This window comes from Aquila chrysaetos, chromosome 11 (genome assembly GCF_900496995.4).
Source record: "Aquila chrysaetos chrysaetos chromosome 11, bAquChr1.4, whole genome shotgun sequence".
In the NCBI taxonomy this organism is placed as follows: domain Eukaryota; kingdom Metazoa; phylum Chordata; class Aves; order Accipitriformes; family Accipitridae; genus Aquila; species Aquila chrysaetos.
The window spans coordinates 3,339,271-3,356,409 of record NC_044014.1 but is presented as its reverse complement, the minus strand read 5'-3'; the positions used below and the strand labels follow the sequence as shown (position 1 = coordinate 3,356,409).

Below are 17,139 nucleotides of genomic sequence, written 5' to 3'. Positions count from 1 at the left end.
AGATAGCATATAGCATTTATAAGAGTCTTATTAATTATGACTAAAATGACAATCTTTGTCTCCATGCTGTGTAGCGGAAACAAGGTTACTAAGCATAGGTTTTATTTTTTTTGGCTATGTTAACTAAATGATCCATAAAATAAAGAAACACATTTGTCAGTGTCCCTCCAAATGAAATGTTTTTAAATTGACAAAAATTTATTGCGTGTATTTAGCTTCAGCATAGTTCCTGTGTCAGTGTTTCATTTCATCCAAGTCTTTGCTTGCGTGCTTATAAGTTGATAATGCCTCCTGAGCATCCTTTTATAAAGATTAATATTTTATTCTCGCTGCACATTCCTGTGACATTAATCATTGTGGGTTGGACTTGGTGCAGTAGAGAACAGATGTCGAATTATTGTTGTCTGTAATCATTGTGCATCATACTCATGAGCTATCTTCAGAGCTGGCTTTTGAGCAGGAGACTAATGTTATAGACTATAGATTTATCAAGGTTGCCCATTAATCAGGGCTGGGAGGTGTTTGTGACAGGCAGGCTGATGAAGGTTAACCTTTCCTCTTCTGTACTTCTAAGTAATCAAGATACAGTTGATCAACCCAGTGTTTTTCAAAATAGTTTATAGCAAAGGATGCACTTAAAACCTTACCTTCTTGTAGAGTGTGTTATCACAGTACTAGATTTGTTTAAATGTATAGAGAGAGATGTTTGTGTGTGTGTGTGTTGGTGGGTTCCATCTTGGGATTTTGTTGCCTTCTAGCTCTAGTATTTTATCCGAGGTAACCTGGAATACCTTAAAACGACGGGATTGTTTCAGTAGCTGTTCCTGCTTCCGTTCAGCGTGGAGCTGGGATCTGCTGCGTGATTACAAACCAGTGGGGCAACGGTACCGGTCTACAGGATGGGGTTTTCTGGGAGCGACTTTGCCGCGCAGGAGCTGCGGCGCGGGGGGACGTTGCCTGAGCCCGCGCCAGCACCGCGGCACGTGCACCCTTGGATCGGCGAGGGCCGGCTGCGTGCCGCGCGGTCTTAACCAGAGCCTCGGCAGCAGGGCTAGGACAGTGCTTCTGATACCCTGCAAACGGGCCTTTAGAAAACTGCAACGGAAAGGAAAAGTATGTAAAAAGCATCCAGTATGTAAATATGATTTTATTACCTGCCAGATGCTGAGTATTATGAAGTACTCTTTTGATTTTAAGCGTAGCTTTCGTCTTTCCCAGTGGCAATATTTATTCCTTTTTGCCTACTTCAAAGTAAGCTCTGTATCACTGTTTCTTCCTTAGCATAAAAGTTCCACTGGTGATTTGAAGGCCAAGTAATCTTTAGAAAGATTTCACAGTGTTGGTGCTTGCACGGTTCTCTGGGGTGTGGGTGTTTGTTTGTTTTGTTGGTTGTGGTTTATGGGCTTGTTTGTTTTTAAAAATCTGGGAAGGATTTGGATCTTTTTATCAAGTACCCAGCACACCTTGACACTTTGTTTTATCCTCCCAGGTTTATAACCTGCAACGGCTACAAACCAAACAGCAGATGTTCACAAGTTGACGTTGAGGAAGGCAGAGAGACTGTAAGGTGGTAACTGAGGAGCGTTGTCAAGTCTACCCAAGGGAACTTAGTCTTTTGTCTAGGTTGTGTAATTCCAAATGAAGCAGTATGACAAATCAATTAGTTTTTCCTTTCTCAGAAATTCAACTTGAATACCTTCCCTATTGATTAGAGCATACTCTAGACAATCTAACTCAAAGGTGACATAGCTGCAATTTTTGCCTTCTGCATGCTTGCAGATATTAAATTGATCTTTGACCGTTCTCTACTAGTGGGGCTTAACGGGGACATGAAACATTTTCAAACCTCTAATTAGGGGCCTTTGTAAGTTATTAAAGATTGATTCACCTCGCAGGCTTGACAAAGGCACATTTGTATGTCTTTGCTGGAGTGCTTAGCAACTGGGCATCTGGGTTCTTTTTCTCCCCTGCCTTTGGTGAAAAGAGTGTGCTACACCACTGTTTTCTGTGGTTTTTTTTTTTTTTTTTTTTTTCTTAATCTGCTCTTTTCTTTCCAAGTTAGTCAAAACCTAAGGTAACGACATGCACTGAAGTTTCACAAATGTGGTGAAACAAGGCTCCAATCACAAAGCATCTCTGGGACAAACAGGCAGAGCTCAACTAGGCCATTCATTGGGTTGAAATTTATATGGAAAATTAGTAGTTAATTTTGACCTGCATCCATCTGGTGATTCCTGTCATGCAAGAACAGTCTGAGTACTTGAGCAAGGAAGGGAATGTTTTTTGGGATAGGAGTGAGCGGTCAAGGGCTGGAGCAGTTCAGAGGCAGAAGTTTAAACTGAATGTAAAATGGTGATTATATGAAATACACGGCTAGTCAGTATCAGGAAAACCTTCTTTATGTAATGGCTGGATCTTCACTCAGGGGGATGCTGTGTTTTGGGGGGTTCTTTTGGTTGCCCCTTTTTTATTTATTTATTTTTTTTAGCTAAGGGTATGCATTTGAAATACGTGACAGCAAACTATTACTTTAAATGCACATATATCATTGTCTACCATATTAGGGCAGTTTGGAGACTTCTATATAGCTTTAGATCATTTAATGAGCATCCTGGTAAATAAGCTCTTTCAGTGAGGTCAATTCTGTTTAGCCATTTGTTTCACAGAGATCACTACCTCCTTTCACTTTTGATATCTGTATAGATTTAGGATAATATAGTTGTAAACAAATAATGGGAACTTACGATGAAGATGTTTCTCTGTTACTAGATTTGGATCTTTTGTAATCCAGTTCTCTACTACCTAATGGAAGTGAATATGAGGGGATTTGATGAAGTCACGAGTAGGTGTATTTCCCCATGTAAATACATTGCAAGGTCAAATGTCTGTTTCTTGAGGCAAAAAATTCAACAAACACACCATGGTTTTTCTCCTTTTTGAGCTATAAAGTGTGAGGTTAAATGACCAAGAAGCAATTAAATAGAAAAACCCTGCATTGAAGAAACTAACTCTTCAAAGTACTTTCTTTGAATGAGAGCTCACTTGTGCATTCCTAGTGAACATGTACTTATGTGAGTCACTTGACACTGAAGAATATTTCTCTTGAACTACTAGAAGTTGGGTGTGCTTTATACACTGTTATTTCTCATCCTCCATGTGTGAGCTTAAAAGGCAGAATGAGGATGCTGCTGTTTCAATTCCTCTCTAGCATCTTGTTCAGATGGAGTGCTCTCTATTCTGCATTATAGCATGGTTTTTCTTGATTTTTTTCTTTTTTTTATGTCAGTGACTTTTATTTTTCCCCATTGTGCAGTTTGTGAGAGCAGGATTCCAGCCTTTGTGCTGTGTACCTTGCTGCAGGGACGAGTTCGTGGAGGTGCTCCTCCTGTAAGTCTTTCCCGCGCTGTAGGATACAGAAGGCTGTGGTCACCGGTGACCTGGGAGTTCTGAAGCAGCTGCAGAGAATAGTTCAAGTCATTGCAATTGGACCTTAGGGCACTGGCTGAAGGCTTCCAGAAGACTTTGGACAGAGACTGTTTCCCTGTGAAGTCCATCTTTGTCTCGTCCATCCTGTTTCCTTCTCTTTTTTAGTAGCAAAAGCAAGTCCTCTTGAGCCCATACCTTATAACTGAGAGTCATCTAGTGAGAGTAATTTTCACTGAGTTTTTAATGCCTGTGTCAATTTTTCCACTGAAAGCCAAAACGCAACACTGTAAGCATGTATTGATTTCTTTGTCCTTGGCACCCCTTCGCCTACTAGCTGTCAGTTTTTTCTGGTACCTGCAGTGCATATTTTAGCACTGGTGATACTGCCTTGTCTATCCCATGCTTGTAACCAGCAGACTGTCAGCTGAGCCTCGGTTTTCACCGTGGAGGGATTTTGAAGTTGGCATCTGTGTGGGACCTGTGCAGTGCAATTGGGTACTCTGTTACAATAGTACCTTCTACAGCACTGACACCTCGGCACCCGGGGTGCAGCATCTCCTAAATAGTGTCGGGAATCGTCAGGAATGGTCGAGAGTGGAAGTGCACATTCTGTCTATGGACATCTCTTCAGCAAAAGATGAAGCTAGTAAAGGTACTTAATTCTGGTGAATCAAAGCCAGGGTCACCATCTTTTCATCGCCAAGATCTTTGTCATCCTTTGAGCTACTGGTATCTGCTGTAGCTTCTTAGCACCAATTTGCTTGTTCTGTAACTCCTGCCCATCCCGACTGCTTCTGGGTGCCAGTTGTATCCACTGCAAAAGGACAGAGACCGAATGTATATCAATAAAGGGAGTGCTTGGTTGCAGAAGGAGCTTCTGCCATTGAGCAGCACTCTACTGCTACCAAGAGGGAGCTTCCTAGTGTTGAAAGCGTTACTATGAGCTATTGATCTCTTTGCTTCTCAGGAAAGTGTTAGGTATAACCCTAAGTAAGTGCTTTCACCTTGCAGTATGGAGTCATCCCCTCTTAATTGAGCTTAATCTCCAGTTTTCATTTTTTAGTCTTGTGCCTCCTGCTGTGGTCTGTGTGTTACTCACACTCTTGATGTCAGGATGGTGATACTTACTGGTCCAGAACTACTTAAAAATCGTCTTAAATAAAGACTTAATTGAGTGCTCATGAGCATTTCTGATGTTCCAGGGACTTCAGGTTTTGTGTGAAAATAATCTCTAAGCAAAGATATAGTCATTAAGGACTGCCATGAAGCCTCCTCTCGTGAGTCATCCACGTGCCATCAAGTCCAAGCAATTTGGGTAATACCACTAAAAAAAAATGTCAGTGTGTTAGATCTTTTGTGTGGCTGTCAAGAGCTTCATCCATATTTTCCCACATACTGTATTATTAGAGATCTCATGGGCCAACAACCAATGTAGCATTTGACAAAGTGAATTCTTCAGTTGTATTTTCAGAGATTGTTGGCCAGGTGGATTTTATAGTACAAGGGCAACTTTTTGGAGTGACCCATGTTGTGATAGTGTATGTCCATGTGTCAGAAAAATAAAAATTTCTTATTGCTAACTATTGTTTTTCAAGATACTTGGTTCATGCATATACATGCATAGCTGTGCTGCTTTCTGTCTGCATATGACTTCTCTGAGAAAAAGCTGCCTGCCAGATTGGTAATCCAGCCCTTGTAGTACAGAGACATAGTACTCCTTCCTTTGGACAAAGCAGAGATCACACCTTCTTCCATATGTACATGAGATAGCTGGGTATGTCGGTAGGGAAAGGGACTTGGGAACTGGTGTCTAGTAGGGTAAAATAGCTGGAAAAGTCTCATGGTTTTCTTCTGTTCCTGTTCTACAGTATTATTTAGAGGAGGTGGAAAAATACAAAAATGCTCTAAATTCTTCCTTGTCCCTTCCTGCTCTCCTTTTCCTCACCTCCCAGATAATGTTTTAGTACTATGCTGATGGTATATATACTGTGTAATTTAATCATTGTTTCATCTTGAGTAAGTCAGGCTCTGATGAACAAGAATAACCAGTTCCCCTCCTTTGGGCATGGATTTACTTGGGGGCTGGGAATGGGGGAAGCTAAAGGGTTTTAACTTCACTCTTCCCTGCTTTTGCACATAAAGTGAGCGTGCTTCTAGTCTCGTGCTGTGGTTGGTTGCAGCTGATGCCACCATGGCAGAAGGTAGGTACCTCTGAGTGTGCCATCTCTCCTGAAGGAAAAAGAGCACGGTCCAGGGTTAGGAGTGAACCCTAGGGCCCTGCACTCCCTCTGTGCAAGACAATTTGCAGGTTATACGTTAATTAGATCCATTAGATCAGTGCCCCAGTGTTACCTGCTGGTAGCTTTAGGAATATCGATTTTCACCTTATTTCCCTTACGTGCTTGACTTGAGCTAAAATGTTGACCTCCATTATTTAGCTCCATGTCCATTTTCTTCATCTTCCCTATCTCCCTCTGCAAGTCCTGTACTTGCTTTGTACAGGCAACTACATCTGAATACCCGCAAAAAGTATTTCAGCAGCACTTTCTGAGCTATAAAAGACCATGTCATGCAGCTGAATGTTATTCTGAATAGCACCATACATCTCAGTGAATCATGTTTGTATGGTTAGGCTATGCTGCACTGGTAACCAGTACAGGTAAGGTGAAGGAAGTTTAATACACCTTGCCAACGCTCAACCAGTCAAGCAAGCGTGAAGCTAAGCGTGTACATAACGCTTGTGATGGTGCTGGATAGGTCTAGTTAATCGATGTTTTTAAGCAGAGACAATTAACATCAGTGAGACCACTCAAGTACTTTGCTGAACTGGGGCCAGGGGCGGCACAGGTGGGAGGGTAGTGCTTGTCCAAGCATTCTTAACCTAATGACTTCATTTTCACTTGCTTGTAACCTTTTCAGGTTTTTATATTTTGGGTTGAAAAGCGGGTGACTGGAAATCTGGACTTACCTTCTTTTTGCTGATTTTATTTTTTTAATCTTAACGTAAGCACTGAAGCAGATTGGCTATTTAGGCAGTGCTATGAAGTTATTTAAAGCTGTGTATGTAACCTTATGTTTTGTGTGCAGACTGCAGGGAAATCTTGCTGCCAACAATGACAGATCAGCTGAAGTATCACTTGGAAAGACAAGAAGATTTGGAGGCTTGTTGCCAGTTGCTGAGTAACATTCTGGAAGTGCTTTACAAGAAAGATGTGGTTAGTATCGTACACTTCTGTGATGATTAGCACTTAAAAGAAATGGATCTTAGTAGAATGAATTAAGCAGGTAACTCCTGATGGCTTAGTTTTTCTTTCCCCCCACCCAACCAGTCTCTCTTAAGTCGTCTTTTTAGGTGTCCAGTGATGAGGCTGTGTTGTGTGACATCTCAGGATGTTTCTTACTGTTTCTGAGGCACATCCAATACAGCACTGTTACTCAATAACACTTTTCCAGACATTGGTTAGATAGTGAGTAAACAGATATTCTTAGGACTTCAACCTGTCTCTTACATGGTGTCTAGCCTCTGCCAGGTGGAAAATGTTTGGTTTGGTTTGGCTTTTTATTTTCCCCATGAGCATTTTGGGAAATGCACGTTTGAGTTGTATTGATGCTGGCCTGCCTAGGCCAGTCTGAAGGAGCAGGGGGTGTACACACACATGTACGCACACACGAACATACACTTTTGCCAACACAGTAAACTTGTTTAGCTTTTTGAAGTGCCATTTCAAGTTAGCTAGTGGAATTCTCCACCTCGGTAGGAGATAATTTGAACTGGAAAGTGGCGGCTTCTGCATAAATATTATAACTAGTGTAGTTGTCTTATCCATTCAGAATGTGCACGTATGAGACGGTTGCGCATGAGAACCTGTGCAGTGCCCTGGGCTGGTATGCAGATGTGTAGCTTGCATAATAGTCCCTTTTTTGTCTTTTCATGACTTCACACAAATATGCAAATATTAGTGCTTTGCCAGAGAGCTGTAATGATTTGGTGCTCTCTTAAAGAAGTTTGGGCTGATGAGGCTGCTGCCTGAACCTTCAGTCCTATGCAGAATCATACGCTAATTTAGTTGAAAAGGACCTCAGGGGTCAGCTACTCTCACATTGTATCTAGCATCTTATTTAACTATGTTTTTTGGGCTCCTTCTGATTTTGTTTCTTTTTTAAAGTAGTTCTGTGTGACTGCTTCAGAAAGTGGGTTATTTTAAAAAAGGAGCTTGTTTTTGACAGCTGGGCTCCTTCCTGCCACTCTTTGTTGGCTGCGTTTCTCCCCGTGGTAGCAACTCGCTCACGGCTCCAGCATCTCCTGGGCTGAGCCCAGCTGGAGCGGGGCTGCAGGAATGGCCGGAGCAGAGCCCAGAGCTGCCCTGCGCCGCTGTCCGTTAGCGACCGGCTGCGAGGGGGCCGCAGAAAATAGATACCCGTCTGCTGGTGGAGCAGGGAGATGGAGAAGGGGACGGGGAAAGGGAGGAAACGCTGTGAGTGAGGAGCTGTGTAAAGTAAAACTGAAGAACGGGCAGGAGCAGCGCAAGTGCCGGGAACGCAAAGAGGAGGAAAATCTTGGAGAGAACTCACGGGAGAGAAAGGAGGGAGGGCTGAAGGGTGGAGAGGAGCAGGGTGCCGAGCTGGATGCGTTCTTCCATGCAGATGCTCTTGGGACCAGAATTGTAAGGTTTATCCTAAAGACAGGTCTGTCAGCAGCAGGAAGAAAAGTCTATACCGGAGCGGTAGCTGTGTATATATGTACTGATCATAGCTCGTTCTTCAAATATGCAAATGCATATTTTGTATATGCAAGTCTGCCTTTGGTAATTAAACATAATCCAATGATAAGATGTGAGTTATTATACGGATCCAAGGGCAAGAAAGAAAATGGTTCATCAGAATGTTTGTTTGATGGTCAAGAAGCAACACAAGGATGCTGCTTTATTTACATAATTATCTGCAAAAACGCTTGCAAATGTTGGCTATGGAATTATTTCCTCTTTCCATCTCACAGACCACTTTTGAAGTTGTATTGGTTTTGCTGGCAAGGTTTTGGTAGCGGGGGGGGGTTACAGGGGTGGCTTCTGTAAGAAGTTGCTGGAAGTTTCCCCTGTGTTCGAGAGAGAGCCAATACCAGCCGGCTCTAAGATGGACCTGCCGCCGGCCAAGGCCGAGCCAATCAGCGATAGTGGTAACGCCTCTGTGATAACATTTTTAAGAAGGAAAAAAAAAAGTTGGGACAGGCAGATTCGGCAGCCGGAGAGAGGAGTGAGAACATGTAAGAGAAATAACTCTGCGGACACCAAGGTCAGTGAAGAAGGAGGGGGAGGAGATGCTCCAGGCGCCGGAGCAGAGATTCCCCTGCGGCCCGTGGTGAAGACCATGGTGAGGCAGGCTGTCCCCCTGCAGTCCATGGAGGTCCACGGTGGAGCAGATATCCACCTGTAGCCCGTGGAGGACCCCACGCCGGAGCAGGTGGGTTTCCCGAAGGAGGCTGTGACACCGTGGGAACCCTGCGCTGGAGCAGGTTCCTGGCAGGACCTGCGGATCTGTGGAGAGAGGAGCCCACGGAGCAGGTTTTCTGGCAGGACTTGTGACCCCGTGGGGGACCCACGCTGGAGCAGTCTGTGCCTGAAGGACTGCACACCGTGGAAAGGACCCATGCTGGAGCAGTTCGTGAAGAACTGCAGCCCGTGGGAAGGGCCCACGTTGGAGAAGTTCGTGGAGGACTGTCTCCCGTGGGTGGGACCCCACGTTGGAGCAGGGAAGAGTGTGATGAGTCCTCCCCCTGAGGAGGATGAAGCGGCAGAAAACAACGTGTGATGAACTGACCGTAAACCCCATCCCCGTCCCCCTGTGCCGCTGGGGGGGGTTGGTAAAGAAGCCGGGAGTGAAGTTGTGCCCGGGAAGAAGGGAGGGGTGGAGGGAAGGTGTTCTGAGATTCGGTTTTATTTCTCATTACCCTACTCTGGTTAATTTGTAATAAAGTGAGTTAATTTCCCTAAGTTGAGTCTGTTTTGCCCGTGACGGTAAGTGATGAGTGATATCTCTCCTGTCCTTATCTCGACCCACAAGCTCTTTGTTATATTTTCTCTCCCCTGTCCAGCTGAGGAGGGGGAGTGATAGAACGGCTTTGGTGGGCACCTGGCAATCAGCCAGGGTCAACCCATCACAGTCTTTTTGGTGGAGAATGCGGGCAGCGTGAGGAATTCGAGATAAGGATAGTAACTGAGAGAGGTTACGGGCAAAACATGGACTGAACGCAGCTAGAGAGTTAAGAGCTGCATGACGAGTGGGGAATTTTATCGTTGTAATTGTGGTGAAGGGACGAGGGGTGGATTGTGTGTAAATTGCCCACCTTTTGTCGGTTTTGTGATGATATTATTCTGATTTCGGTGTGGGAATTCTTTTTGTTGATGTGAGTGAAGATTTTGTGTGATGAATGTAGATTTTAATGATAGTTCTTAAAAATGTGATTCACAGAGGCGAGGGGTGGAATGTATTGGTTTTGCTGGCAAGGTTTTGGTAGCGGGGGGGGGTTACAGGGGTGGCTTCTGTAAGAAGTTGCTGGAAGTTTCCCCTGTGTTCGAGAGAGAGCCAATACCAGCCGGCTCTAAGATGGACCTGCCGCCGGCCAAGGCCGAGCCAATCAGCGATAGTGGTAACGCCTCTGTGATAACATTTTTAAGAAGGAAAAAAAAAAGTTGGGACAGGCAGATTCGGCAGCCGGAGAGAGGAGTGAGAACATGTAAGAGAAATAACTCTGCGGACACCAAGGTCAGTGAAGAAGGAGGGGGAGGAGATGCTCCAGGCGCCGGAGCAGAGATTCCCCTGCGGCCCGTGGTGAAGACCATGGTGAGGCAGGCTGTCCCCCTGCAGTCCATGGAGGTCCACGGTGGAGCAGATATCCACCTGTAGCCCGTGGAGGACCCCACGCCGGAGCAGGTGGGTTTCCCGAAGGAGGCTGTGACACCGTGGGAACCCTGCGCTGGAGCAGGTTCCTGGCAGGACCTGCGGATCTGTGGAGAGAGGAGCCCACGGAGCAGGTTTTCTGGCAGGACTTGTGACCCCGTGGGGGACCCACGCTGGAGCAGTCTGTGCCTGAAGGACTGCACACCGTGGAAAGGACCCATGCTGGAGCAGTTCGTGAAGAACTGCAGCCCGTGGGAAGGGCCCACGTTGGAGAAGTTCGTGGAGGACTGTCTCCCGTGGGTGGGACCCCACGTTGGAGCAGGGAAGAGTGTGATGAGTCCTCCCCCTGAGGAGGATGAAGCGGCAGAAAACAACGTGTGATGAACTGACCGTAAACCCCATCCCCGTCCCCCTGTGCCGCTGGGGGGGGTTGGTAAAGAAGCCGGGAGTGAAGTTGTGCCCGGGAAGAAGGGAGGGGTGGAGGGAAGGTGTTCTGAGATTCGGTTTTATTTCTCATTACCCTACTCTGGTTAATTTGTAATAAAGTGAGTTAATTTCCCTAAGTTGAGTCTGTTTTGCCCGTGACGGTAAGTGATGAGTGATATCTCTCCTGTCCTTATCTCGACCCACAAGCTCTTTGTTATATTTTCTCTCCCCTGTCCAGCTGAGGAGGGGGAGTGATAGAACGGCTTTGGTGGGCACCTGGCAATCAGCCAGGGTCAACCCATCACAGAAGTCTTCTCCTTTAGGCTAGTGAAAACTATGAAGAAGCCTGTTTATAAAGTAAAAGATGGGAGCAAAGCTCATCTGTTTCTTTCTCCTTGTTATGTGTTTTTGGCTTCAGCTCCTGTAGCCACCAATTCTGCATGAGGTTTCTGAACTTGTTCTTAAAAGCTGGTTGCACTAAGTACTTCATTTTCAACTCTTTCAAAAATAGTGGCAGATTAATTCAAATACAGAAATATTAATTTGAAACAATTGACTGAAATCGCAGCTCCATAACCAAAGTTTTGCTTTGCTTTGCTGTTTCTTTTAATTGAGCTGTTGCACAATAGCCCCACAGATTTGGTAATGCCTATGGGCTTTTGATGTTGGAAAAATGACTTAGGAAAATAAAATTATTAGGTAACTAAATGTCATAGGCTTCGTTATATTTCCAGGGACTTGCTGTTCATTTAAATAATTGTAACGGTACATGTTAATTTATCAGTAACATGTATTAATAAAATAGACTTTGCGTGGTGTTTGTTAAAATGGGAGACTAATTTTCTGCTTTTGATCAGCAGTAGTGAGTGATGTTTTATTTAACTTTCACAAGATGGGCAGATTTAAAGGCAAGTGTAAATAGTTCAAATGTATTGGTGTCTGTTGTATCTAGTTACCACTAATTTATTCTTTTTCCTTAGGGGCCAACACAACGACATGTCCAGATAATCATGGAAAAGCTATTGAGGACAGTAAACAGAACAGTCATTTCCATGGGACGTGATTCAGAGCTCATTGTAAGTGTCTCTTGATGTAAACTTAAATACCTCTGTCACATCTTTTTGAACCTGACTGTAATAGGATTTCAATCCCAGGTGACCCAAAGCAATCAAAAGCTTCTGCAACTGTCTTTGTGTTCAGTATGCTGTAAAACATTGGCTTGTAATTTTTGTGTGGTTTACACAAGGGGAGAAAAGATACTTGAAAAATATCGGTGGCCAGGTGATTAGCCAGATTTTAGAGGTCTGTGTTAACCAAAACGATGTATTATTTGTAATTAGCCAGCTGAAAAGTGTGGAAATGAGACTTGCATGCTTGTTACTACATTAGCAATCATTCGAGTCTACAAGTATTTACTTGCCTTTTTTGACAACAACTGATATAACCAAGATAATGGCAGTATTCAAATGATTGAAAAATAGAGCCCCAAATTATTACATTTTGAAAACCTAGAGGAAGGACTGATGCAGTAGCTGCAAGTTACCGTGTTCCACTTCAGTGGCATAGCACTGTGATTCTGAAGCCTGAGACTTCAATTTTTCAACTGTATCATTAATATGGGTCTAAATAATGAAAATAAATAAAAAAAAGTGAGGCCTATTGATACCTAAATTGGGGATAGATCTTAGTGTGGTTTTCGGAGTCTCACTGTGTGTTTGCCTTTACCTTATTTTGTTCTTTAGGTGTCTGCATCTGGCAACTGATAATAATAGCAAACTGGTCAAAATGGACCAGATTTCTTATTGGTCTGAGTAGCTGTCCTATTCTACGTTAATTTGGTTCATTTGGTTCGATACACTGATTTCTTTCTTAAAAAAGGGTTTATTTGTTAGTCAGATAGATCTGAGTCCATTAGCACTTTCTTTTTTTGCTGTCCCCTTTCTTTTCCAATTTTATTCTCTCTGTAATTGCACACAGGGATATTTGACTTTTTATGAGAAGGCTGTCTGTCCTCAGCACATCTTACTTATCTACTGCTGTCCCATTTACTTGGCATATGGTGGTGCTTGTGTTGGCAAACATATTGCAATTTTAGTTTTGTCTTCAGTGCGTCATCCGCTAAGTTTCTTTTTTTTGTCTTTTATCACTTTGATTTGCTACAGTAGTTTTTGTTGTAAGAAAGTGATAATGGATCACCAGATCCATTGTTGGAGCAAGAAATGGTTATAAGTAGAGATCATTCTTACAGAATATTCTAGTGCTGGGATGTGTTTATATGTTATTGTTACTTTGTGTGTTACCACAGAAATTATTAATAATATGCAGAATAGCTATCTTAATATCTTTCTGTACAAGGGTACAAAACTTTACTTCTCAGTTGCACAGAAGGTGTAGTCTTGCAAGACATATATACAGGAAACTTCTTCAGTTATAATTAGGATGTGAATTAATTATTATTTTGATGAACATGATTTAGTTGATATTTTAAAATGTTAATTATTCCTTTTGCGTTTATCAAATTATATTTGAACACTTCTGTATATATTTTAACTAAGTACAGTTCTATTAAAAATATTCATAGTGATCATGAATACAGCTTGAAATCACTCTACCCTCACACTATCATTATGTAATGAGTATTAATAGGATGGGCTATTTTCAAGGAGTACTTACTCCTATCTTAAAATGTAGTCTGTGGTGGAAAGCATGCTCCTGTAATCAACCAGTAATAATTCATTTTTGTGGCGTCGGCAAAGTAGGAAGAGTAAAATGCAAGTGATAATTAGCAAGCACGACCTGACTTCTCTTGGATCAGAATCAGGTTGAAATTATGTATTAACTTTTCTTTTGTCAATACTAGTATGGTTTTACCTGGAACTTATATATATTAGAGGATTAACCATAAAGGATGAGTAGAAGGAAGGAATTTTAAAAATAAAGGATCTTATAGAGGCATAGTTTAAGTAACAAGAACTTTTTCAAATGAAGTAAACTACAGAACATAGCAATTTGTTTCTTATATAAAGATAGCTATATTGATGTACTAAAGCTGGCATGTTTTCACCTTGAAGAAATACTTAGCTGTGTCATCTTCATCCAAAACCTAATGTTGCATAATATGCTTGAAATACAAAAAAAATACCTTGCATCAAAAATACTGAGAAACTGGCATTTACTCCTGTAGATGTGAACTATATATCCATTAAGATTTATCAGCTGTTAGCTTCATTCTGGAAGTGTTCCTCGTGAGGATCCTGCTTTGAGTAGCTCAAACAAATGGAAGACGCAGTCCTTCTTGTCGGAGACAAGACTTCTGTAGCAATACAGACACATAGATTCATAATCCCCTTGCAGTGTCAGTCAAGTTCATTTAATTTCACATTCTTTATAAACCTCTGGTCTAATCACTGTGGTGGAACTACTGTGGCATTTGGGATGCATGAACTTTGGGATCTATGGGGTAAACATCAAAGACAATTGTTTTGTAGAAATTGTTTCAATTTACATTTTAATAATATTCTGTGTATACTGTTCCGCGTTTGAGGCTTGCGCTACTTACACACGTTGTTTTTGACTGTATGGTAAGTCAGTGAGAGCTGGTGTTTCTGAGAGGCCGGAGTTCTACGTGATCAGCAGAGGATTGTAAAGAATTTAAGTGGTCAAGTGAAAATGCAGTTATCTTGGAACAGAGGTGGTGGAAGCGGAATGCTTAAACATAATGTGATTTTATGTTAGTGAACAAAAATCTTCACTAGAAAGTGAGGTTGCTAGATGTGCTAATGTAATGGGAACGTAAGACACTAAATTTACTGTTTCAGGAGGATATGCATTTAGAGGCTATTAAAGATACCATAAATAATTCAAATTACTTTCTGTACTTTATAACCTATGGATAGGGTTCTGTATGTCTGGTACTGAATGACTGTTACTGGGTCAGTTTCCTTTGGAAAAATGTTGACAAAAGATGGGTGAGTTGTACTGCCTACGTGACCAAAACCCTGACCTTCAGGGTAAGGCAAGGGACCAGCACAGTAATCTGTTTAGATGTATTTGTTTCACTGTGTTACAAACACTCCACCTTAATCCAGGAAATAAGAAAAGATTTTGGTAACTCTTACCTGATGCCTGCCATGTCTCCATCTAAATATCAGAGATATTGGATATGACCTTTGAATGTTTCTTTGGTCTTCAGTATTCTTCAAGGCTGCATCTTGCATCTGTGGCAAAGTTTCTGTCTGTTAAACCTTAAATTGCCAGTTAACTGTGTTTAATTACAGGAGGTACCTTATCTACAGTGCGGAACAGACTGGAAAGATTCTCCAATAGTCTGTTTTGACTTTGCACAGCTTTTTTTTTTTTTGTGTGTTTTTGCTTCCTTAAATGTGTGAGTTTCTAGATAAAAATCATAAGCTATTTTTATCATATACCTTCCAAAGAGAATTATCTCGAAATAAGACAGACGAGTTGTAAGAAGAAAAACTAGACAATAAATAAAAGAGTATAAGTGATAGATGAAAATCTGATTTGACCATAATTTTTGTAGAAGTTGGTAGCAAGATGAAGTTAACATTTGTGACACTGCACACTTTCTTCTAGCCTCCAGAACTTGTAAAAAAAAAAAAAAAAAAAAAAAAAAAAACCCAAACCCTCAGTTTCACTGGTGTCTGTATTAAATAAGATTAAGCACAGTCTGGCCACTTAGGTTGTTTCAGTGAAAGCAGTGAATTTATATACTTGGAAATTAGCATTAGTTTCCAGCCGGCCATATCAAACGACTTTTTAACATGCAATAAAAAAGTCTTGTCACCATTTTAATTCTCATTATTTTGGGCTACTTTTTCCTCTGGAAATCTCACGGTGATTTTTACTTGGTCTGTTTGCTGACTGAGTAGGAGGTTCCGTGTGTGTTATGGTAGTGAAGGTAAGAACTAGCTGCAGCCTGTGGGTGCCGAGTTGTCCGATGCAAGGTCGGGGTTCATTGCTGCTCACAGAAGTTAGCTGCCTTGGGCTACTTCTGCGTGTGCCTAGAGCTAGTCCTGCTTGTGACGCAGTATGAAGTCACCTATAACAAGACCACAAAATCTTTCATACTGAAGAACATGTTATCTGAAAAAAAAAAAAAAAGTAAATTGAGCATGCTTCCTTGTCTCTTTTGAAGGATAATTTTAAACCATCTCTTTCCCTGCCTAGTAACTTTTGAACAATGTTGTGTTCCATGCGAGTCAGCGTATTGGCCTCCTTCAGTAAATCAGAATTGACTGGCCACGATGGTAGGTCCAAAATGAAATCATGACTACTCCCCACTTCCTTGTGGTCAGCCGCTTGGTGTGTTTCTCATTTAGAAAGCCAAGAAAAACAAGCTGGTTGCTGAACTCTTTAATTTCAGAAAGGACATCCAGATGGGGTTTTTGGATCCCTATGTGTACAATTTTTGGAAGATACTTCAGTTGGCAGATTTGTGCAACTGTGCGATGATCATCTGTGAAATAGACAAGCTTGATTCCTTTATATGGTGGAAGAAATCAAATTCATTTTGATACAGAAAAAAATCTAGCTCACAGATGTAAGAGCAAAGAGTATAGGAGGTGGCTGTACTCCCAAGAGACTCTGTCCTTAAGAGCAGTGGCTCTGAAATATAGTGAACAAAGTCAGTGTGAACACCTGCTGTGATCGGGGGGAACAAATGCTATTTTAGATTCTCCTGGGATGTGTGACTAGGAGGCAGTGGACAGGAGAGGACTTTTATGACTTCACTGTTGAGTGGAGTGTTTCCCACGTCACTTCCCCCCCCCCATGCTTTAGAGCAAGGATGTGGTGAAACCAAAACAGAAATGCTGCAGAAATCGCCAGAGAGTAGAGAGAGTCAGTGATTTGTGGTGCGAGATGTGAAAGCCGTCTGAGGTTGACAAAGAAGATTTAGAGGTGCCCCTCGGTGATGGTGAAGGAGAATCGATGTAGGGTGAAGACGACACCTGTCAAAGGGAAGAGGAGGAGCTGGTGACAGCACTGGAGAGTGAGAAGCCTAAAGTAGAGCAGAGGATATGCACTGGTGTGGGAGGTGGACGCTGGAATAATCGATCAATCAAAGACAGTGGGGGATTCTCCATCTCTTGGCATCTTCAAGGCAGGATGCCCTTCTGGAAGGCAGTAAAATATGAGTCTAAGTCTAAGTAAGATATGAGTTATTGAGGGTCACAGGAGAGAGTTCTGGGGCTAAAAGCGATTTAGGAGTTGAAGCTAGATGTAAATCATCTTTCTGTGCCTTAAAATCTGTCAAGTTAGGATTAATGGGTTCCAAAATGTTGGGGAGAAAGCTTTATTTTCTTCACCGGACTTCTACCATGTAAAAAATTATACTTTGTTTTATTGAATTGCATGTCGTCTTATCTTTCA

At 42.3% G+C, this 17,139-nt stretch overlaps 1 protein-coding gene and 1 long non-coding RNA gene across 3 annotated transcripts in view; both read left to right on the top strand.

The window, feature by feature from the left end:
• DOCK1 (dedicator of cytokinesis 1) overlaps window positions 1–17,139 on the top strand; it is a 320,074-nt gene that overhangs the window by 90,142 nt on the left and 212,793 nt on the right. For both annotated transcript variants that reach the window (XM_030029725.2, XM_030029723.2), the window contains exons 26-27: window positions 6,514–6,641; window positions 11,727–11,822. In XM_030029725.2, the coding sequence (XP_029885585.1) occupies window positions 6,514–6,641; window positions 11,727–11,822 (224 nt within the window). The remainder of the gene's footprint in view (window positions 1–6,513; window positions 6,642–11,726; window positions 11,823–17,139) is intronic.
• On the top strand, window positions 15,591–16,422 carry LOC121233619. The gene is made up of 2 exons (XR_005933497.1): window positions 15,591–15,667; window positions 15,937–16,422. It is a non-coding gene; the product is annotated as an uncharacterized LOC121233619 (long non-coding RNA).